This window comes from Bufo bufo, chromosome 9, assembly GCF_905171765.1.
Source record: "Bufo bufo chromosome 9, aBufBuf1.1, whole genome shotgun sequence".
Lineage (NCBI taxonomy): Eukaryota > Metazoa > Chordata > Amphibia > Anura > Bufonidae > Bufo > Bufo bufo.
In genome coordinates, this window is record NC_053397.1 from 106,296,057 (window position 1) to 106,321,139 (window position 25,083).

At 45.5% G+C, this 25,083-nt stretch overlaps 1 protein-coding gene across 3 annotated transcripts in view; it reads left to right on the forward strand.

Moving 5' to 3' along the window:
- Positions 1 to 25,083, forward strand: part of HMCN1 (hemicentin 1) — a 723,834-nt gene that overhangs the window by 93,624 nt on the left and 605,127 nt on the right. For all 3 annotated transcript variants that reach the window (XR_005774384.1, XM_040408842.1, XM_040408843.1), the window contains 4 exons: positions 1,232 to 1,345; positions 1,426 to 1,584; positions 1,679 to 1,861; positions 2,038 to 2,133. Coding sequence is in view for 2 of the 3 variants with exons in the window: in XM_040408842.1 (XP_040264776.1) it covers positions 1,232 to 1,345; positions 1,426 to 1,584; positions 1,679 to 1,861; positions 2,038 to 2,133 (552 nt within the window). In the remaining variant the exon portion in view is untranslated. The remainder of the gene's footprint in view (positions 1 to 1,231; positions 1,346 to 1,425; positions 1,585 to 1,678; positions 1,862 to 2,037; positions 2,134 to 25,083) is intronic.

Sequence of the window (25,083 nt, forward strand, 5' to 3'; positions counted from 1 at the left end):
GAAACTTTATTTTTTATTATTAAAAAAAATATATATATTTTTTTCTTTTTTTAACTTTAGTTTTGTCCCACTCTGGGACTTCAATTTCTGGGGGTCTGATCCCCTCTGCAATGCATTACAATACATCTGTATTGCAATGCATTGCCTGTTAGTGTATTACAGTGTTGCCAAAGCTGCCTAAGAGTTCCAGCCCTTGCCTTCAATAGAAGGCAGGTCCTGATGCCTCTGCAAGGCATTGGCCTGCCTTCTCACCCATCAGGTCCCCGTCACCGCAGCGCAGTGAACACAACGGGAACCTTCACTCGCCGCAAACACCTTTTATGCTGCAGTCAGCGCTGAACGCGGCATAGAAAGGGTTAATCCGCCGGCATCGTCTTTTACAGCAATGCCGGAGGATAATGCAGGGACCCGGCTATCAGTGACTGCCTGACAAGTGCAATAAGCATGAACAAGACGGATTACAAACTGGTACGGAAGGAGAGGGGGCCCTGCCCACGAGAGCTTACAATCTACAAGGTATGGAGGAAGGACACAGTAGGCGACATGTTTGTTAGTAATGGTACCAGCAGTTCGGCTGGTTTGAATATTTTAGTAATTCAATGTCCCTTATACACTGTGTGAAGGAGATGGCAGCAGAAACATTATTTATATGACTCACTTACGGTATATAGTGCTGACATATTCCACAGACATTATTATCACTCGTGAGCTCACAATCACAAGTTAAAAAAGTTCCCCATCACCACATTTTGGAGTGAGGGAGGAAACCCATGCAAACACAGGAAGACATACAAACCCAATCCATACAGATGTTGTCCTTCATTGGATTTGAACTGTGCTGCAAGACACCAGTGCTGAACAACGAGCCACTGCGCTGCCCATTACAGATTGATCATATGCAATATTTGGATAATACAGTGGGTATACATTGTAATAGGTTGTACTAAACCTATTAAGTGTGGTGCGCTATCCTACTGTGTCTCCTACCTCTTTAAAAACCATGTATACATAGTGAATATGTGAGCAGTTTCATGTATAAAGGGAACTGTATATGTGGTCTTAACCCCCCCCCCCCCCAATAGATTAAGGGGGAATGAAGCTAAGTGTCCATCACCTCTGTCACCTTGACTGCACTGTATATTGGAATGGATAGTATGTTCAACTTTTATACATAATTTTATTATTTTCTGCCAATTCTAATATATGTTCTATAATTGTGATTGTTTTCTAGAGGCGCCAGTTGTGACAGTTGTTAAAAAAGAAATGTTGGTTGCAGTTAATGGAGAAACTACAGTGGAATGTAAAACTACTGGCATTCCAAAGCCCCAAGTGAACTGGTTTAAAGGTATTGAACAAAGCACTCCCACATCTGGTTTAAGCTTATATCAATATATTGTAATGTTCTTGTAATATTCTTTCATCCAGGTAATTTACAATTAAGTACATCATCATTAATATCTATTGAGAACCATCTTGGAACTTTGACAATTAAAAATACAAAGTATTCTGATGCTGGGGATTATACCTGTGTGGCAGCTAATGAAGCTGGAAGCGCAAGTGGCCAAGTGTCACTGAGTGTTGGCTGTAAGTTAATGCATATTCTTATGTCTCATATACATACTAAAAACACGCATATGTATAGTTAATAATATTTCCTGGAATTATAACTTTCTTCCAGCTGCACCTCTGCTCATAGAGACTCCAGACGATATAGCAATGGATATAGGATCAGATGTCACATTGTCCTGCACTGCCCAAGGCATTCCAGAACCAAAGATAACATGGAGAAAATTAAACACCTCATCAGCCTCTTCAAAGCCACTTATATATAATCAGAAAAGCGGCATACTACAGATTAACAGTGAGTATTTTTGTACAAAGATGTAAAAAATCGCCAAAGCAAATGGAAGTGAAGGATATTAAAAGACTCCTAGAGAAAACAAAGTTCTCCTTTTAACCAATTCTAGTCCTGTAGTACAACTAATGTGTAGCTGTCTTGTAATGAATGGAACATAATAACTTTGTGATATCTTTCAGACCTTTGGGTAGGAGATGATGGCACCTATGTCTGTGAAGCTGAAAACTATTTCGGGAAGGTTCAATCACAAGTTACTGTTACACTGACTGGATTAGGTAAGATATTTTACAAACAGCGGGAAAGTTTCTTCTCTAGACATTACATGGGTTGTCTCATCAAGAAGGCCAGTTTCCATTTCTTATTAGGGACTTTAGACATCAAGAAATGTATGGGCTACCGGAGTTCTCCCCTAAGGTAACAGCTGTCCACTGGAGGTCTCTGAAGCTGGACCCCAGGTTTTCAGCTGAGCCTGGTTGGTTCCAATGTAAAAAGGGGTTATTGAGATGAGGCAGGTTCTTATGTTTGGAATGTAATTTCTTGCTTATTTAGGGTCCATTCACAAGTCCGCATCCGTTCCAATGGAGCAGGAATGGATGCAGACAGTACACAGTGCTCACTGATCTTCCAGTCCGCGGCTCTGGAAAAAAATAGAACATGACAAGAATAGGCAGTTCTATGGGGGTGCCGGCTGGGTGTATTGTGGATCCGCAATTTGCGGATCCGCAATCCACTACGGACGTGTGAATGGACCTTTAAACTGTAAATACGCAGTTAGATGTAGTCAAGTCATGACAGTTTTGTAAAAATAATTCCTTCATATATAAATAGCCCATCTTTGGCATTACTGCACACAAAAACAGAAGACATGTTCAGGCAATTAATAAATGTGGTGCATGGTGTGTGCACTAGTATTCTAGTGCATTTCAATAGTATATCTGCCCCGGGGGCATAGCTAGAAGTGACTGGGTCCCACAGCAAATTTTTGTACGGGCCCCCCCAACCCCCGCCGCACTTTGCAACTCCATCCTCCCATGCAAACCCCACTCCTTTGACTAGTCAAGATCGCAGACATGGGCCAGGCCCAGGGGGGCGCAGGCAAAGGCCAGGGGGTGCAGACAAGGGTCAGGGGCACATACAATGGCCAGGGAGGGCACATACAAGGGCCAGGGAGGTGCAGTCATGGTCCGGGGGGGGCACAGTCCAGGATCGAGGGGGGCACAGGCCAGGACCAGGGGGGTCGCAGATAAGAGCCAGGGGCACAAACAATGGCCAGGGGCGCAAACAAGGGCCAGGGGGGCAGACAAGGGCCAGGGGGGGCAAAGACAAGGGCCAGGGGGGGCAAAGACAAGGGCCAGGGGGGGCAGAGACAAGGGCCAGGGGGGCATAGACAAGGGACCAGGGGGGGCATAGACAAGGGACCTGGGGGGGCACAGACAAGGGACCAGGGGGGCATAGACAAGGGACCAGGGGGGGGCACAGACATGGGCCAGGGAGGTGCAGACAGGGGCCGGGAGGACACAGGCAAGGGCCAGGGGGGCACAGGCCAGGGCCAGGGGGATGCAGATAAGGGCCGGGGGGCACAAACAAAGGCCAGGGAGGTGCAGACAGGGGCCAGGGGGGTGACAGGCCAGGGTCAGGGGGGGACAGACAGGGGCCAGGGGGGCACAGGCCACGGCCAGGGGGGTGCAGATAAGGACCATGGGGGCATAGACAAGGGCCAGGGAGGTGCAGACGGGGGCCAGGGGGGTGACAGGCCAGGGTCAGGGGGGGACAGACAGGGGCCAGGGGGGCGCAGGCCAGGGCCAGGGGGTGAAGATAAGGGCCATAGGGGGCAGAGACAAGGGACCAGGGAGGGCACATACAAGAGCCATAGAGGTGCAGACTGGGGTCGGGGGGGCACAGGCCAGGATCAGGAGGTCGCAGATAAGAGCCAGGGGCACAAACAAGGCCCAGAAGCGCAAACAAGGGCCAGGGGGGCAGACAAGGAAAAGGGGCACAGACAAGGGACCAGGGGGGCATAGACAAGGGACCAGGGGGGCATAGACAAGGGACCAGGGGGGCATAGACAAGGGACCAGGAGGGCATAGACAAGGGACCAGGGGGGGCACAGACAAGGGACCAGGGAGGTGCACACAGGGGCCAAGGGGGGCACAAACAAGAGCCAGGGAGGTGCAGATAGGGGCCAGGGAGGTGACAGGCCAGGGGCTAGAGGGGCACAGGCCAGGACCAGGGGGTGCAGATAAGGGCCAGAGGGGGCACAGACAAGGGCCAGGGAGGTGCATACAGGGGCCAGGGGGGCGCAGATAAGGGCCAGGGTGGTGCAGATAAGGGCCAGGGGGTGCAGATAAGGGCCAGGGGTCAACAGGCCAGGGGGGCTCAGACAGGGGCCAGAGAGGGGACAGGCCAGGGCCAAGGGGGCACAGACAGGGGCCAGGGGGGTGCAGATAAGGGTCAGAGGGGGCACAGGCAAGAACCAGGGAGATGCAGACAGGGGCCGGGGAGGGGGCACAGACAGGGGCTAGGGGGGTGCAGATAAGGACCAATAGGGCACAGACAGGGGCCAGGGGTGGCACAGGCCAGGGCCAGGAAGGTGCAGCCAGGGCCAGGGGGGGCATAGGCCAGGGCCAGGGGGGCACAGACAAGGGCCAGGGGGGCACATACAAGGGCCAGGGGGGTGCAGACAAGGGCCAAGGGGTGCAGATAAGGGCCAGGAGCTGCACTGAAAGGGCCAGGGGGCAGTGTTCCCTCTAAGCCTCTGCTATTGCTGAGCGAAGCATTTAGGTTGCTGGGCGATACATCATGAAAGGTGGGCAATCTCTTACTAACGGCACATTCCTATGTAGCAACCACGGGGTAACCTGCAATTCTCATCTAATGTTTCTGTGGATTTACAATAAAAGTGCGACAGATGCTGACTCCTATGGCAGTGTATGGAGTTAATCGACATGTGTGGCTCCTTCCATTTACTTCTATGGGAGAATGGGACCTGTGGTATCTGAGTCTATGGGACTCCTTCGGATATTCCGTAAAAGTTTTATCTGCAGTCCTATGTAGCACTACAAATAACACAGTGATAAATCTCTGAGTACAGATAATGTGGTAGATGTCACCTGTAGTCCTACGTAACACCACAGATAACAGTGATAGCTTTCTGAATACAGATAATCTAGTACATGGTCATAGCTTTCAATTGTTAAAAAAGCCCAAGGAAGGCCATTATCAGCAGTAGCCATGCCTCTAACCCTGCTTAATGTCTGTCTATACATGTCCCAATTCCACCCAGTCCCCTTTGGGGCCAACAAAACTGAAATTCCCCTTACAGTAGAACGCCTCCTTTAGTGGCCCCTCACAGTAGTGGCGGCCCCTGAATTGTTAATAAAATAAAAAATAAAACTCGTCCTGTTCCCCTGGTGAAAAGAACACACATGACAGCACCATTGCACTCAACTGTCTCTGCATCCTAAAAATGCAGAGGCAGGTAAGAGCAAGACATGCCACAGCCCTCCCAGTAAGGCAGGACAGCCATCGGACTCTGAGACTGTCCTGCCAGATCTGGGGCGGTACATGTACAGATAATGTTGTTGTGGACGTCGCCCGGAAGAAGACCAAGGAGAAGAGAGTGCAACTTGTAGAGCACTAGACTCATTGCTCCCTGCACCTCCTGCATACTGATAACCACTTTAATTTTATAGGGTGCATCTTATAGGGTGAAAATATGATAAATTACGATCACCAACATATTTTCTAAAAAAAACTATGTGTATATATATATATATATATATATATATATATATATACATAAAGAGAGAGAGAGAGACAAATACATGCATAGGCATAGACAATAGGTACCTATACACATAAATACACACATTTTATATCTCTCTCTCTCTATATATATATATATATATATACAGTACAGACCAAAAGTTTGGACACACCTTCTCATTCAAAGAGTTTTCTTTATTTTCATGACTATGAAAATTGTAGATTCACACTGAAGGCATCAAAACTATGAATTGACACATGTGGAATTATATACATAACAAACAAGTGTGAAACAACTGAAAATATGTCATATTCTAGGTTCTTCAAAGTAGCCACCTTTTGCTTTGATTACTGCTTTGCACACTCTTGGCATTCTCTTGATGAGCTTCAAGAGGTAGTCCTCTGAAATGGTTTTCACTTCACAGGTGTGCCCTGTCAGGTTTAATAAGTGGGATTTCTTGCCTTATAAATGGGGTTGGGACCATCAGTTGCGTTGAGGAGAAGTCAGGTGGATACACAGCTGATAGTCCTACTGAATAGACTGTTAGAATTTGTATTATGGCAAGAAAAAAGCAGCTAAGTAAAGAAAAACGAGTGGCCATCATTACTTTAAGAAATGAAGGTCAGTCAGTCAGCCGAAAAATTGGGAAAACTTTGAAAGTAAGGGCTATTTGACCATGAAGGAGAGTGATGGGGTGCTGCGCCAGATGACCTGGCCTCCACAGTCACGGGACCTGAACCCAATCGAGATGGTTTGGGGTGAGCTGGACCGCAGAGTGAAGGCAAAAGGGCCAACAAGTGCTAAGCATCTCTGGGAACTCCTTCAAGACTGTTGGAAGACCATTTCAGGGGACTACCTCTTGAAGCTCATCAAGAGAATGCCAAGAGTGTGCAAAGCAGTAATCAAAGCAAAAGGTGGCTACTTTGAAGAACCTAGAATATGACATATTTTCAGTTGTTTCACACTTGTTTGTTATGTATATAATTCCACATGTGTTAATTCATAGTTTTGATGCCTTCATAGTCATGAAAATAAAGAAAACTCTTTGAATGAGAAGATGTGTCCAAACTTTTGGTCTGTACTGTATATATACATATATATATATATATACATACAGGCATATACACACACACACGTGTATATATATATATATATATTTATATATATAGACATAAATTCATACATAGATATATATAGACACATACATTCATATAGATACATACAGTTGCAAGAAAAAAGTATGTGAACCCTTTAGAATGATATGGATTTCTGCACAAATTGGTCAGAAAATTTGATCTGATCTTCATCTAAGGGACAACAATAGACAATCACAATCTGCCTAAACTAATAACACACAGAATTAAATGTTACCATGTTTTTATTGAACACACCATGTAAACATTCACAGTGCAGGTGGAAAAAGTATGTGAACCCCTAGACTGTTGGAGTGAGGTGTCAGCCAATTGGAGTCCAATCAATGAGATGAGATTGGAGGTGTTGGTTACAGCTGCCCTGCCCTATAAAAAACACACACCAGTTCTGGGTTTGCTTTTCACAAGAAGCATTGCCTGATGTGAATGATGCCTCGCACAAAAGAGCTCTCAGAAGACCTACGATTAAGAATTGTTGACTTGACTAAAAGCTGGAAAGGGTTATAAAAGTATCTCCAAAAGCCTTGCTGTTCATCAGTCCACGGTAAGACAAATTGTCTATAAATGGAGAAAGTTCAGCACTGCTGCTACTCTCCCTAGGAGTGGCCGTCCTGTAAAGATGACTGCAAGAGCACAGCGCAGACTGCTCAATGAGGTGAAGAAGAATCCTAGAGTGTCAGCTAAAAACTTACAAAAGTCTCTGGCATATGCTAACATCCCTGTTAGCGAATCTACGATACGTAAAACACTAAACAAGAATGAATTTCTTGAGAGAATACCACAGAGGAAGCCACTGCTGTCCAAAAAAACCCATTGCTGCACGTTTACAGTTTGAACAAGAGCACCTGGATGTTCCACAGCAGTACTGGAAAAATATTCTGTGGACAGATGAAAGCAAAGTTGAGTTGTTTGGAAGAAACACACAACACTATGTGTGGAGAAAAAGAGGCACAGCACACCAACATCAAAACCTCATCCCAACTGTGAAGTATGATGGTGGGGGCATCATGGTTTGGGCATGCTTTGCTGCATCAGGGCCTGGACGGATTGCTATCATCGAAGGAAAAATGAATTCCCAAGTTTATCAAGACATTTTGCTGGAGAACTTAAGGCCATCTGTCCACCAGCTAAAGCTCAAGAGAAGATTGGTGTTGCAACAGGACAACGACCCAAAGCATAGAAGTAAATTAACAACAGAATGGCTTAAACAGAATTAAATACGCCTTCTGGAGTGGCCCAGTCAGAGTCCTGACCTCAACCCGATTGAGATGCTGTGGCATGACCACAAGAAAGCGATTCACACCAGACATCCCAAGAATATTGCTGAACTGAAACAGTTCTGTAAAGAGAAATGGTCATGAATTACTCCTGACTGTTGTGCAAGTCTGATCTGCAACTACAGGAAACGTTTGGTTGAAGTTATTGCTGCCAAAGGAGGTTCAACCAGTTATTAAATCCAAGGGTTCACATACTTTTTCCACCTGCACTGTGAATGTTTACATGGTGTGTTCAATAAAAACATGATAACATTTAATTATTTGTGTGTTATTAGTTTAAGCAGACTGTGATTGTCGATTGTTGTGACTTAGATGAAGATCAGATCACATTTTTGACCAATTTGTGCAGAAATCCATATCATTCCAAAGGGTTCACATACTTTTTCTTGAAACTGTAGTTACACACATGCATGCACAGATAAATATAGACACATATATACACACATACATGTATACATATAGACACACATGTATATATATACACACACACACACAACCATATATATATATATATATATATATATATATATATATACATATACAGTGGATATAAAAAGTTTACACACCCCTGTTAAAATTTCAGGTTTCTGTGATGTAAAAAAAATGAGACAAAGATAAATCATTTCAGAACTTTTTCCACCTTTAATGTGACCTATAAACTGTACAACTCAATCGAAAAACCAACTGAAATCTTTTCGGTGGAGGGAAGAAAAAAAACAAAAAACTAAAATAATGTGGTTGTATAAGTGAGCATACCCTCTTATAACTGGGGATGTAGCTGTGTTCAGAATTAAGCAATCACATTCAGAATCATGTTAAATAGGAGTCAGCATACACCTGCCATTATTTAAAGTGCCTCTGATTAACCCCAAATAAAGTTCAGCTGCTCTAGTTGGTCTTGCCTGAAATTTTCTTCGCATCCTACAGCAAAAGCCATGGTCCACAGAGAGCTTCCAAAGCATCAGAGGGATCTCATTGTTAAAAGGTATCAGTCAGGAGAAGGGTACAAAATAATTTCCAAGGCATTAGATATACCATGGAACACAGTAAAGACAGTCATCATCAAGTGGAGAAAATATGGCACAACAGTGACATTACCAAGAACTGGACATCCCTCCAAAATTGATGAAAAGATGAGAAGAAAACTGGTCTGGGAGGCTACCAAGAGGCCTACAGCAACATTAAAGGAGCTGCAGGAATATCCTACAAGTACTGGCTGTGTGATACATGTGACAACAATCTCTCGTATTCTTCATATGTCTGGGCTATGGGGTAGAGTGGCAAGACGAAAGCCTTTTCTTACAAAGAAAAACATCCAAGCCAGGCTACATTTTGCAAAAACACATATGAAGTCTCCCAAAAGCATGTGGGAAAAGATGTTATGGTCTGATGAAACCAAGGTTAAACTTTTTGGCCATAATTCCAAAAGATCTGTTTGGCGCAAAAACAAAACCGCACATCACCAAAAGAACAATACCCACAGTGAAGCATGGTGGTAGCAGCATCATGCTTTGGGGCTGTTTTTCTTCAGCTGGAACTGGGGCCTTAGTTAAGCTAGATGGAATTATGAACAGTTCCAAATACCAGTCAATATTGGCACAAAACCTTCAGGCTTCTGCTAGAAAGCTGAACATGAAGAGGAACTTCATCTTTCAGCTTGACAACGACCCAAAGCATACATCCAAATCAACAAAGGAATGGCTTCACCAGAAGAAGATTAAAGTTTTGGAATGGACCAGCCAGAGCCCAGACCTGAATCCGATTGAAAAACTGTTGGGTGATCTGAACAGGGCTGTGCACAGGAGATGCCCTCGCAATCTGACAGATTTGGAGTGTTTTTGCAAAAAAGAGTGGGCAAATCTTGCCAAGTCAAAATGTGCCAAAGTATTAGTTTAAGGGTGTGCACACTTATGCAACCATATTATTTTATTTTTATATTTTTTCTTCCCTCTACCTGAAAAATTTCAGTTTGTTTTTCAATTGAGTTGTACAGTTTATAGGTAGAGTTAAACGGACACCTGGATGTTCGGGTTCAACGGGTTCGGCCGAACTTTGGAAAAAAGTTAGATTTCGGGACCCGAACTTGACCTCGAACCCGAACCCCATTGAAGTCAACCCGAACTTTTGAGCACTAAAATGGCTGTAAAAATGTCTTGGAAAGGGCTAGAGGGCTGCAAATGACATCAGAATGTGGTTAAGAGCATGGCAAGTGCTCTGCAAACAAATGGATAGGGAAATGACTTTAAATAAGATAAAATACGTAAAAATAAAAAATTATAATCTTGATCTAGGAGGACGAGGTCCATATGGAGTAGGAGATTGAGGAGGCGGTGGATGTGGCGGTGTAGGTGGAAGCGGCGGTGGAGGAGGAGGTAGCCTACACTGCTTTTTGGTTTTAAATTTCATTTTTTACATTAGGGTACACCCCAAAACATTGGGAAATATAACCTGTGATAACCCCCTGCAATCGTGCTAAACGCACGTTCAGACAATACACTGGCTGCAGGGCAGGCCAGCACCTCCAAGGGGTAAAGGGGAAGCTCAGGCCATGTGCCCAATTTGGAGACCCAGAAGTTGCAGGGGCTGACCCCTGTCAGTCAGTTCGTGTAGGCGTGTGCAAACTTACTTCCCCACCATGTCGCACGTCCCTGTGATGTTCACGATACAATTTGATATCTGCTCTATCAACTTTCGATGTTCTTTTCTGCGCCTACCATGGTGGCAGGGAATCAGGGTTCCACGCCGGAGAGGGAGCGTGAGAAAGAGAGACCACATCCAAGGGAGGATTAATTTTTAAAAATTTAAAATTATAGAGTTGAAATATGGGACAAATTATTAAAGCATAAAAGTGTGACAACTTTTTAAAGTTTAAGCATTGAATGAAAGGATGTGGCACGCATTAATTACTGAAGAATTTATTACATTTTATTCCCTGTCACCTATGCAGAGCAGGGGTTTATTCACATCTAAAATTGTATAATGTCAACCCAAGAATGTAACAGAAAGATTTGTGAAATTTATTAACCTGTCTACTTGGTAGAGCAGGGGTCTATGACAGAAAAAAATTGTTTATTGTCACCCGAAAATGTTAAAGAAAAATTATTGAAATTTATTAAGCTGTCAACTAGGTAGAAGAGGGGTATATTACACCCAAAAATTGGTGAATTTCACAAAAAAAGTAACAGACCAATTTTTTTTTTTTTACCTGTCTACTCGGTATAGCAGTGTTACATCACACCCAAAAATTTGTGAATTTCACCAGAAAATGTAACTGACAAATAATTTTTTTTTTTTACCGGTCTAATAGGTATAGCAGTGGTACATCACACCCAAACATTGTTGAATTTCACCAAAAAATTTAACTGACAATTTTTTTTTTTAAACCTGTCTACTAGTTATAGCAGTGGTACATCACACCCAAAACTTGGTGAATTTCACCAGAAAATGTAACTGACAAATATATATATTTTTTTTTCGGTCTACTGGGTATAGCAGTGGTACATCACACCCAAAAATTGGTGAATTTCACCCGAAAATGTGAATGACAATTTATTTTAATTTTTTTACCGGTCTACTAGGTATAGCAGTGGTACTATACACCCAAAAATTGGTGAATTTCACCCGAAAATGTAAATTACAAAGTAGTCACAGGGGCCTGATGGGATACACCCAAAGCTATTAAAAGAGCTCAGCGTTGAACTAGCAAAACCATTAACAGATTTATTTAACCAATCGCTGGCAACAGGAGTCGTCCCAGAAGATTGGAAATTAGCAAATGTTGTGCCCATTCACAAGAAAGGTAGTAGGGAGGAATCGGGCAACTATAGGCCAGTAAGCCTGACATCAATAGTGGGGAAATTAATGGAAACCATACTTAAGGAGAGGATTGTGGAACATCTAAAATCCCATGGATTGAAAGATGAAAAACAGCATGGGTTTACTTCAGGGAGATCATGTCAAACTAATCTTATTGATTTTTTCGATTGGGTGACTAAAATAATAGATGGAGGAGGTGCAGTAGACATCGCTTATCTAGACTTTAGTAAGGCTTTTGATACTGTCCCACATAGAAAGCTTATCAATAAAGTGCAGTCTTTGGGCTTGGACTCCCATATTGTTGAATGGATTAGGCAGTGGCTGAGGGACAGGCAACAGAGGGTTGTAGTCAATGGAGTATATTCAGACCAAGGTCTTGTTACCAGTGGGGTACCTCAGGGATCTGTTCTGGGACCCATATTGTTTAATATCTTTATCAGCGAAATTGCAGAAGGCCTCGATGGTAAGGTGTGTCTTTTTGCTGATGACACAAAGATTTGTAACAGGGTTGATGTTCCTGGAGGGATACACCAAATGGAAAAGGACTTAGGAAAACTAGAGGAATGGTCAAAAATATGGCAACTAAAATTTAATGTTGATAAGTGCAAGATAATGCACCTGGGACGTAAAAACCCAAGAGCAGAATATAAAATCAGTGATACAGTCCTAACCTCAGTATCTGAGGAAAGGGATTTAGGGGTCATTATTTCAGAAGACTTAAAGGTAGGCAGACAATGTCATAGAGCAGCAGGAAATGCTAGCAGAATGCTTGGGTGTATAGGGAGAGGAATTACCAGTAGAAAGAGGGAGGTGCTCATGCCGCTCTACAGAGCACTAGTGAGACCTCATTTGGAGTATTGTGCTCAGTACTGGAGACCATATCTCCAGAAGGATATTGATACTTTGGAGAGAGTTCAGAGAAGAGCTACTAAACTGGTACATGGATTGCAGGATAAAACTTACCAGGAAAGATTAAAGGACCTTAACATGTATAGCTTGGAAGAAAGATGAGACAGAGGGGATATGATAGAAACTTTTAAATACATAAAGGGAATCAACAAGGTAAAAGAGGAGAGAATATTTAAAAGAAGAAAAACTGCTACAAGAGGACATAGTTTTAAATTAGAGGGGCAAAGGTTTAAAAGTAATATCAGGAAGTATTACTTTACTGAGAGAGTAGTGGATGCATGGAATAGCCTTCCTGCAGAAGTGGTAGCTGCAAATACAGTGGAGGAGTTTAAGCATGCATGGGATAGGCATAAGGCCATCCTTCATATAAGATAGGGCCAGGGGCTATCCATAGTATTTAGTATATTGGGCAGACTGGATGGGCCAAATGGTTCTTATCTGCCGACACATTCTATGTTTCTATGTTTCTATGTGAAATGACATTAAATAAAATTCGTACAAATAAAATAAAAAATTGATTTATGAGGTGGAGTTCCATATGGAGTAGGAGTTTGAGGAGGCGGTGCACGTAGTGGTGTAGGTGGAAGCGGCGGTGGAGGAGGACAAGGTAGCCAACACAGGTTTTGGGTTTTAATTTTATTTTTTCAAATTAGGGTACACTCTAAAAGAGTGTAAAATATCCAAAATACAAGAGTGAGCAATTGCGCTGCAGTATAACAATGGCTGGACAGTGTCGGTATCCATGTCTATTATGCACAAGGTTTCGGACAAGTCCTGAGGGATCCATGCCTGGTTCATTTTAATGAACGTGAGCTTTTCCACATTGGCTGTGGACAGGCGGCTGCGCTTGTCTGTGATGACGCCCCCTCCCGAGCTAAACACACGTTCAGATAATACACTGGCTGCAGGGCAGGCCAGCACCTCCAAGGCGTAAAGGGCAAGCTCAGGCCATGTGCCCAATTTGGAGACCCAGAAGTTGTAGGCGTGTGCACACATACTGCTCCACCATGTTGGTGAAATGCTGCCTCCTGCTAAGATGTTCCATATCAGCTGGGGTGCTGGTTGTTGTGGCATGCTGACAAAGCTTTTCCACATTTTGGCCATGCTAACCCTGCCTTCTGAGGTGCTGGCGGTGCCCTAGCTGCATTGGTGACCTCTTCCTCTTCTTCTGCCTTTGCCTTGTGCTTCCACTGTGCCCCTGCTGTCAGGTGGGAATGCCACCAGCAGCATGTCTACCAGCGTGCGCTTGTACTCGCACGTCTCTTACGATCACGCTCCAGTGAGGGAATTAATGACGGTACGTTGTCCTTGTAACGGGGATCCAGCAGCGTGGCCACCCAGTAATCAGCACAAGTTAGAATTTGGGCAACTTGGCGCTCGTTGCGGAGACACTGCAGCATGTAATCACTCATGTGTGCCAGCTGCCCAAAGGCAAGGAAAAGCTGTCCTCTGTGGGAGGTGTATCGTCTGTGTCCTCTGTATCCCCCCAGCCACGCACCAGTGATGGCCATGAGCTGGTCTGGGTGCCACCCTGCTGTGAACATGGTTCTTCCTCGTCCATCTCCTCCTCCTCATCCTCCACCTCCTCATCCTCCATAACTGTGCCCTGGCTGGACAATTGTGTACCTTGCGTTTGTGTGTGCAGGAACCCACACTCGGAGCCACTTGTAAATGACTGGCCGGAAACCCACATCCTCTTCCATCATCACCAGGAGCGTTTTTTCAAGGAGGCATAGAAGTAGGATAGTAACGCTGAGAACAGCGTTATCGGCACTGGCCATGTTGGTGGAGTACTCGAAACAGAACAACAAGGAACACATGGAGGCCCAGTCATTGGTGATAAAGTGGTGCTGTTCCGCCGAGCAATTCACCCGTGCGTGCTGCAGCTGAAACTCCACTATCGCCTCTGCTGCTCGCACAGTCTGGCTAGCATGTGCAAGGTGGAGTTCCACCTTGTGGGCACGTCGCATATGAGGCGGTGAGCGGGAAGGCCGAAGTTACGCTGCAGCGCTGACAGACGAGCAGCGGCAGGGTGAGAACGCCAAAAGCGTGCACTTTATGCAGCAGCTCTGACATATCGGGGCAATTTTTAAGGAATCTCTGCACCACCAAATTCACCAAATGCGCCAGGCAAGGGATGTGCATCAAAACGACTAGTCCCACAGCTGCTACGAGATTTCACCCATTATCGCACACCAACAGGCCGGGCTTGAGGCTGACTGGCACAAACCACTCATCGGTCTGTTGTTCCATGCCCGTACACAGCTCCTGCGCGGTGTGGGGTTTGTCCCCCAAACAGATACGTTTTAAAACAGCCTGCTGTCGTTTACCCCTGGCTGTGCTGAAGTTGGTGGTGAAGGTGTTACGCTGACCGGATGAGGAGCCGGTAGAGGATACGGAAGCGGAGTAGGAGGAGGAAGCAACAGGAGGCAAACTGAAGTGTCCTGCAATCCTCGGTGGTGGAAGGACATGCGCAAAACTGCTATCCACCTCAGGCCCAGCCACCACTGCATTTACCCAGTGTGCTGTTATGGAGATATAACGTCTCTGACCGTGCTTACTGGTCCACGTATCCGTAGTCAGGTGCACCTTGCCACAGATGGCGTTGCGCAGTGCACACCTGATTTTGTCCCACACTTGGTTGTGCAGGGAAGGAATGGCTCGCCTGGATAAGTAGTGGCGGCTGGGCACGACGTACTGTGGGACAGCCACCGCCATAAGGCCTTTAAAACTATCTGTCTCCACCATATCGAATGACAGCATTTCAAAGGCCAGTAATTTTGAAATGCTGGCATTCAGGGCTAGTGATCGCGGGTGGGTAGGGGGGTACTCTTCCTCTCCAACGTTTGGGAGATGGAGAGCTGAACGCTTCCGTGGGACATTGTGGAGATGCTTGGTGACCCAGGTGGTGGTGTTGCTGGAAGATCCTCTGTTTGCGGGGTCGCAGGTGGCACTGTCACTCCAGAGGTGAATGAAGAGGCCGAGACTGCAGCAGAAGAGGATCAGGAGGAGCCAGAGACCTTTCTTTGTTTTTGAGGTGTCTACTCCAATGCAGCTCGTGCTTAGCACTTAAATGCCTGGTCATGCAGGTTGTGCTCAGGTGGAGAACGTTTATGCCTCGCTTCAGGCTCTGATTGCACAGCGTGCAAACCACTCGTGTCTTGTTGTCAGCACATTGTCTGAAGAACTGCCACACCAGGAAACTCCTTGGAGCTGGCTTTGGTGTGCTCGGTCCCTTGCTGCGGTGGGCAGTAGCAGGCGTACTATCTAAACGACTGCCGCTCCGCTTTTGCACCCTGCTCCCTCTTCTGCTGTGCTGCTGGCTCTGTGCGACCACCGCCTCTTCCTCCGAACTACATAGGTCACTCGCATGACCTTGATTCCATGTGGGGTCGAGGACCTCATCGTCCTCCACATCATCTTCCACCCAGTCTTCACCCCTGCCTTCCTTGTCGGTCTGCACACTTTCGAAAGCCCCAGCAGTTGGCACCTGTTTCATCATCATCCGAGACGTGCTGCGATGGTCCTTCCATGTACTCATCTTGAAAGATAAGTGGTTGGGCATCGGTGCACTCAATCTCTTCTACTTCTGGGGCAGGGCTAGGTGCTAACAGAGTCATCAAAAAGCAGAAGCGACTGCGGCATGACTTAGTGCTCAGACTGCTTGGCTGATTTGCAAGGGGGTGAGGTGAAAGACTGATGGACATCGGCTGCAGGTGCCAACTCTGGTCTTTCAGCAGAAGACTGGGTGGGAGACAATGTGAAGGAACTGGAGGCACTGTTAGCAACCCAATCTACTATCGCCTGTACTTGTTCAGGCCTCACCATTCATAGAGTCGCATTAGGCCCGACCAAATACCGCTGCAGGTTCTGAGGAAGGGTTTTCACTTGTGCGTGTAGCTGGCACAGATTGACCACGTCCTGTCCCTGCAACAGGAGCTCCACCAGCTGCACCACGACCTGGGCCACGTCCCTTATTTGACGCTCTCCTCATATTTCTCGAATTTAGGATCTTGCCCTAAATGGGTGTTTAATAGTAGAATATAACGACAGTATGTAAAGGGTGTATCTCACACAACCTGAACCAGACTAGGCCTCAATTAAATTTGGTTGCCCAAAATGGCTGTATTTCAAATACCTGAATCAAACCCCTGTATTTAAAGGGTGTATCTCACATTGCTTGAACCAGACTAGGCCTCAATTAATTTTTTTTGATCAAAATGGCTGTATTTCAAATACCTGAATCAAACCCCTGTATTTAAAGAGTGTATCTCACACGGCCTGAATCACACTAGGCCTCAATTAAAGATTTGTTTGCCCAAGATGGCCCTATTTCAAATACCTGACTCAAACCCCTGTATTTAAAAGGTGTATCTCACCCGGCCTGAACTAGACTAGGCTTCAATTAAATTTGTTTGCCCAAAATGGCTGTATTTCAAATACCTGAATCAAACCCCTGTATTTAAAGGGTGTACCTCATACAGCCTGAACCAGACTAGGCCTCAATTAAAGATTTGTTTGCCCAAAATGGCTGTATTTCAAATACCTGAATCAAACCCCTGTATTTAAAGGGTGTATCTCACACGCTCTGAACCAGACTAGGCCTCAATTAAAGATTTGTGCACCAAATGGCGGTATTTCAAATATCTGAATATAACCCAAATATATAAAGGGTGTATCTCACAATGAAATATGCAGCAAAGGCTGCCAAATAAACTTTTTTTGCCCAAACAGGTGTTTGTTTAATAACTGAATATGGCAGCAGTATATAACCCTGGAATTTCAAACGTCAAGATGCTGCAAGGCCTGAAAATTGTTGTATTTTGCCCCAAAAATTGTGTTTTATTAATAGAAGAATATAACCCCTGTATATACAGGGTGTATCTCACACGGCCTGACCCACACTAGGCCTCAATTAAAGATTTGTGCACCAAATGGCGGTATTTCAAATATCTGATTATAACCCAAATATATAAAGGGTGTATCTCACAATGACATATGCAGCAAAGGCTGCTTAATAAACTTTTTTTGCCCAAACGGGTGTTTGTTTAATAACTGAATATGGCAGCAGTATATAACCCTGGAATTTCAAACGTCTTGATGCCGCAAGGCCTGAAAATTTGTGTATTTTGCACCAAATAGGGTGTTATTACTAGAAGAATATAAGCCATGTATATGCAGGGTGTATCTCACATGGCCTGAATCACACTAGGCCTCAATTAAAGATTTGTTTGCCCAAAATGGCCGTATTTCAAATACCTGACTCAAACCCCTGTATTTAAAAGGTGTATCTCACACGGCCTGAACCAGACTAGGCCTCAATTAAACTTGTTTGCCCAAAATGGCTGTATTTCAAATACCTGAATCAAACACCTGTATTTAAAGGTTGTATCTCACACGCCCTGAACCAGACTAGGCCTCAAATAAAGATTTGTGCACCAAATGGCGGTATTTCAAATATCTGAATATAACCCAAATATATAAAGGGTGTATCTCATACGGCCTGAACCAGACTAGGCTTCAATTAAATTTGTTTGCCCAAAATGGCTGTATTTCAAATACGTGAATCAAACCCCTGTATTTAAAGGGTGTATCTCACACACCCTGAACCAGACTAGGCCTCAATTAAAGATTTGTTTGCCCAAAATGGCTGTATTTCAAATACCTGAATCAAACCCATGTATTTAAAGGGTGTATCTCACACGCCCTGAACCAGACTAGGCCTCAATTAAAGATTTGTGCACCAAATGGCTGTATTTTCAAATATCTGAATATAGCCCAAATATATAAAGGGTGTATCTCACAATGACAGCAAAGGCTACCAAATAAACATTTTTTGCCCAAACGGGTGTTTGTTTAATAACTGAATATGGCAGCAGTATATAACCCTGGAATTTCAAATGTCTTGATGCTGCAAGGCCTGAAAATTTGTATATTTTACCCCAAATAGGGTGTTATTAATAGAAGAATATAAGCCATGTATATACAGAGTGTATCTCACACGCCCTGATTCACACTAGGCCGCCATTAAATTTGTTTGCCAAAAATGGCTGTATTTCAAATACCTGAATAAAAGCCCTGTATTTAAAGGATGTATCTCACGCGCCCTGATCCACACTAGGACGCTATCAAAGAATTGTGCCCAAAATGGCTTTATTTCAAATAACTGAATAGAAAGGCAGTATGTAAAGGCAGTATCTCACAATGACATCTGCAGCAAAGGCTGCCAACTAAATTTTTTTTGCCCAAACGGGTGTTTGTTTAATAACTGAATTTGACAGCAGTATATAACCCTGGAATTTCAAACGTCAAGATGCTGCAAGGCCAGAAAAATAGTGGAATCTGGCAAAAAAGTGTGTTTTTAAAAATCAAGAAAATGATGGCTGTATTTCTAGCTTAAATTGCACACTGACTAATCCAGATGTTGTATATTGCCCAATAAGTGTTTTTTTTTTCGTAACAGAATATGAAAGCTGTATATATTAAACTTGAATTTAACACTTGCAGATCAGGAAAATAGTGTTTTTTGGCAAAAAAAGTGTGTTTTTAAAAACCCAGAAAATGATGGCTGTATTTCTAGCTTAAATTGCACACTGACTAATCCAGATGTTGTACAGTAGGTGAACCCGATTTTGTGTCAATCTCGCTCTCTTTCTCGGCGAGATTGAGCACCTACGAGCCCCATCGCGGGAGCCAGCGCCGAGCTGGCTTGCCGCGATGGAGACAGAGCCGTCATAGAAGCGACGGGAGATCCGACTTGGATTCCCGCCAATTCTACACGTGTGCGGCGTTTGTTATGAATCCTGAGGGGGAAGTCCCCGCCGGATTTTAAATAAAAATCCGGCCTGGGTCCCCCCCTCAGGAGCATACCGGGCCCTTAGGTCTGTTATGGGTTGTAAGGAGAGCCCCCCCTACGCCGAAAAAAACAGCGTAGGGGTCCCCCTACAATCCATACCAGACCCGTATCCAAAGCACGCTACCCGGGCAGCCAGGAAGGGAGTGGGGACGAGCGAGCGCCCCCCCCCCCTCCTGAGCCGTACCAGGCTGCATGCCCTCAACATGGGGGGGTTGGGTGCTCTGGGGCAGGGGGCGCACTGCGGCCCCCCCACCTCAGAGCACCCTGTCCCCATGTTGATGAGGACAGGGCCCCTTCCCGACAACCCTGGCCGTTGGTTGTCGGGGTATGCGGGCGAGAGGCTTATCGGAATCTGGGAGCCCCCTTTAATAAGGGGGCCCCCAGATACCGGCCCCCCACCCTAAGTGAATGAGTATGGGGTACATCGTACCCCTACCCATTCACCTGCAAGAAAAGTGGTAAAAACACAAATAAACCACACAGTGTATTAAAATATTTTATTTTTCTGCTCCGGAGGCCGCCCCCTGTCTTCTTTATTAGCTCTTTTACCAGGGGGGGCTCTTCTTCTTCCGCTATCCCGACGGGTCTTCTCCGCTATCCGGGGGGGTCTTCTCAACTCTCCGGGATTCTCCTTCTGTCTTCTCCGCTATCCGGGGGGGTCTTCTCAACTCTCCGGGGTTCTCCTTCTGTCTTCTCCGCTATCCGGGGGGGTCTTCTCAACTCTCCGGGGTTCTCCTTCTGTCTTCTCCGCTATCCGGGGGGGGTCTTCTCAACTCTCCGGGGTTCTCCTTCTGTCTTCTCCTTCTGTCTTGTTGACTCGGCGCACCCCGGTTCTTCGTCTCGCGAGACGTCTCGCGAGACGAAGAACCGGGGTGCGCCGAGTCTCGCGAGACGAAGAACCGGGGTGCGCCGAGTCAACAAGACAGAAGGAGAAGACAGAAGGAGAACCCCGGAGAGTTGAGAAGACCCCCCCGGATAGCGGAGAAGACAGAAGGAGAACCCGGGAGAGTTGAGAAGACCCCCCCGGATAGCGGAGAAGACAGAAGGAGAACCCCGGAGAGTTGAGAAGACCCCCCCGGATAGCGGAGAAGACAGAAGGAGAACCCCGGAGAGTTGAGAAGACCCCCCGGATAGCGGAGAAGACCCGTCGGGATAGCGGAAGAAGAAGAGCCCCCCCTGGTAAAAGAGCTAATAAAGAAGACAGGGGGCGGCCTCCGGAGCAGAAAAATAAAATATTTTAATACACTGTGTGGTTTATTTGTGTTTTTACCACTTTTCTTGCAGGTGAATGGGTAGGGGTACGATGTACCCCATACTCATTCACTTAGGGTGGGGGGCCGGTATCTGGGGGCCGCCTTATTAAAGGGGGCTCCCAGATTCCGATAAGCCTCCCGCCCGCATACCCCGACAACCAACGGCCAGGGTTGTCGGGAAGGGGCCCTGTCCTCATCAACATGGGGACAGGGTGCTCTGAGGTGGGGGGGCCGCAGTGCGCCCCCTGCCCCAGAGCACCCAACCCCCCCATGTTGAGGGCATGCAGCCTGGTACGGCTCAGGAGGGGGGGGGGGGGCGCTCGCTCGTCCCCACTCCCTTCCTGGCTGGCCGGGTAGCGTGCTTTGGATACGGGTCTGGTATGGATTGTAGGGGGACCCCCTACGCCGTTTTTTTCGGCGTAGGGGGGGCTCTCCTTACAACCCATAACAGACCTAAGGGCCCGGTATGCTCCTGAGGGGGGGACCCAGGCCGGATTTTTATTTAAAATCTGGCGGGGACTTCCCCCTCAGGATTCATAACAAACGCCGCACACGTGTAGAATTGGCGGGAATCCAAGTCGGATCTCCCGTCGCTTCTATGACGCGCTTGCTGGGATGTGCTGTCACTATTCCAGTGAGTGCGAGATCTCGGCACCATGTTGCCGAGTATCAGCGCGACGCTGTCGTGCTAAAAGCACAATCTCACAAACACCTACTGTATATTGCCAAAAAAGTGTTTTTTTGGTAACAGAATATGAAAGCTGTATATATTAAACCTGAATTTAACACTTGCAGATCTGGAAAATAGTGTTTTTTTGGCAAAAAAGTGTGTTTTTAAAAACACAGAAAATGATGACTGTATTTCTAGCTTAAATTGCACACTGACTAATCCAGATGTTGTATATTGCCAAAAAAGTGTTTTTTTTGGTAACAGAATATGAAAGCTGTATATATTAAACTTGAATTTAACACTTGCAGATCTGGAAAATAGTGTTTTTTGGCAAAAAAAAGTGTGTTTTTAAAAACCCAGAAAATGATGGCTGTATTTCTAGCTTAAATTTCACACTGACTAAGCCGTCAAATGCACCAAGATTTTTTTAAAAACAGATTATTTGTGCTGTTTTTAAAGCTTGGATTTTAATGTCCCAAAAGCTCAGATGCAGTGCTGGTGCACTGAGCTTGCATAAAATGGCCGCCGCCGCCCACCTAACTGACTTATAAAAGTTTTATTTTTTCGGTCACTGGGCTCAGGGCAGGATAAAAAAATTGTGCCCTGCACCCACACAACACAATGTATGTAGATCGCTGAGTTAGATTCACGTTTTGAGCAAAGATTCTCTCCTATTCTCTCCCTGAAATCACTAGTTAGCATCCTACACTAAGCACAGCAGAGTGACTCCAGCTTATATAGAGGCTGGGTCACATGCTGCACTGGCCAATCACAGCCATTCCATTAGTAGGCATGGCTGTGATGGCTTCTAAGGGCACAGAGTTAAACGCTTGTTGATTGGCTGATCTGCAACCTTTCAAAAAGCGGAGAGAAATCACCGAACACCGAACCCGAACTTTTACTGAAATGTTCGGGTTCAAGTCCGGGTTCCAAAAATCCTAAAGTCACAGAAACCTGACATTTTAACAGGGGTGTGTTATTTTTTTCATATCCACTGTATACATGTGAATATATATATATATATATATATATATATATATATATATATATAGAATTGCAAAAAAGGGCAGCACTCCAGAAAGTAAAAGAAGAAAAAACTTTAATTACCCATATGGGACAGGCGACGTTTCGGCTCAATGTGCCGAAACGTCGCCTGTCCCATATGGGTAATTAAAGTTTTTTCTTCTTTTACTTTCTGGAGTGCTGCCCTTTTTTGCAATTCTATCTACTTGGATTGTCTTTATCCACACTGGGCCAGCTGCACCCGTATTTTCTCCTCTGACGGTGCTGCCACTGAACTTTTTTTGTTTTATATATATATATATATATATATATATAAAAAAAAAAGGAAATAATGGCGGCACTGGAAACAGACAATATGGGTGCTACGTCCAGGGATATAGCTGCTTACCCCAGATGAACAAAGACGAAAAAAGGACAGCACTCCAGGTAAAAAAGTAGTGGTGGCCATCCACATGGGTGATTAAACACCACTACTTTTTTACCTGGAGTGCTGTCCTTTTTTCGTCTTTATATATATATATATATATATATATATATATATATATATATATATATATGCACATATAAGCACACATGCATGCACAGATAAATATGGACACATATACACACATGCATACCTAGAGATATATATAGTCACATATATACAAACATACATAGATATACACTGCTCAAAAAAATAAAGGGAACACTTAAACAACACAATGTAACTCTAAGTCAATCACACTTCTGTGAAATCAAACTGTCCACTTAGGAAGCAACACTGAGTGACAATCAATTTCACATGCTGTTGTGCAAATGGGATAGACAACAGGTGGAAATTATAGGCAATTAGCAAGACACCCCCAATAAAGGAGTGGTTCTGCAGGTGGTGACAACAGACCACTTCTCAGTTCCTATGCTTCCTGGCTGATGTTTTGGTCACTTTTGAATGCTGGCGGTGCTTTCACTCTAGTGGTAGCATGAGACGGAGTCTACAACCCACACAAGTGGCTCAGGTAGTGCAGCTTATCCAGGATGGCACATCAATGCGAGCTGTGGCAAGAAGGTTTGCTGTGTCTGTCAGCGTAGTGTCCAGAGCATGGAGGCGCTACCAGGAGACAGGCCAGTACATCAGGAGACGTGGAGGAGGCCGTAGGAGGGCAACAACCCAGCAGCAGGACCGCTACCTCCGCCTTTGTGCAAGGAGGAACAGGAGGAGCACTGCCAGAGCCCTGCAAAATGACCTCCAGCAGGCCACAAATGTGCATGTGTCTGCTCAAACGGTCAGAAACAGACTCCATGAGGGTAATATGAGGGCCCGACGTCCACAGGTGGGGGTTGTGCTTAAAGCCCAACACCGTGCAGGACATTTGGCATTTGCCAGAGAACACCAAGATTGGCAAATTCGCCACTGGCGCCCTGTGCTCTTCACAGATGAAAGCAGGTTCACACTGAGCACATGTGACAGACGTGACAGAGTTCTGCTGCCTGCAACATCCTCCAGCATGACCGGTTTGGCATTGGGTCAGTAATGGTGTGGGGTGGCATTTCTTTGGAGGGCCACACAGCCCTCCATGTGCTCGCCAGAGGTAGCCTGACTGCCATTAGGTACCGAGATGAGATCCTCAGACCCCTTGTGAGACCATATGCTGGTGCGGTTGGCCCTGGGTTCCTCCTAATGCAAGACAATGCTAGACCTCATGTGGCTGGAGTGTGTCAGCAGTTCCTGCAAGACAAAGGCATTGATGCTATGGACTGGCCCGCCCGTTCCCCAGACCTGAATCCAATTGAGCACATCTGGGACATCATGTCTCGCTCTATCCACCAATGTCACGTTGCACCACAGACTGTCCAGGAGTTGGCAGATGCTTTAGTCCAGGTCTGGGAGGAGATCCCTCAGGAGATCGTCCGCCACCTCATCAGGAGCATGCACAGGCGTTGTAGGGAGGTCATACAGGCACGTGGAGGCCACACACACTACTGAGCCTCATTTTGACTTGTTTTAAGGACATTACATCAAAGTTGGATCAGCCTGTAGTGTGTTTTTCCACTTTAATTTTGAGTGTGACTCCAAATTCAGACCTCCATGGGTTGAAAAATTTGATTTCCATTTTTTTATTTTTGTATGATTTTGTTGTCAGCACATTCAACTATGTAAAGAACAAAGTATTTCAGAATAATATTTAATCAATTCAGATCTAGGATGTGTTATTTTTGTGTTCCCTTTATTTTTTTGAGCAGTGTATATACACACACACACACACACACACATAATAAACACAGATTGGTCACTTATCTTTCTACTTGGAGACTGCAGGAGTGGAGCAGTCAGGAGGCATGGAGGAGGAGGAGGGGGAGCACCGCTGATAGCATGCAGTGTTTTTTCTTCCTGCCTCCTGCATGCGTCCTTCTGAGCGCGGACCGCTGGGCAGCATCAATCAACTTCAGCAGGCACGAGTGTAGAGCCGGCTCCTCATTGACTCAGCGTGCCTGCTGACGTGTAATGCTGCAGCCCTACTGTCCTC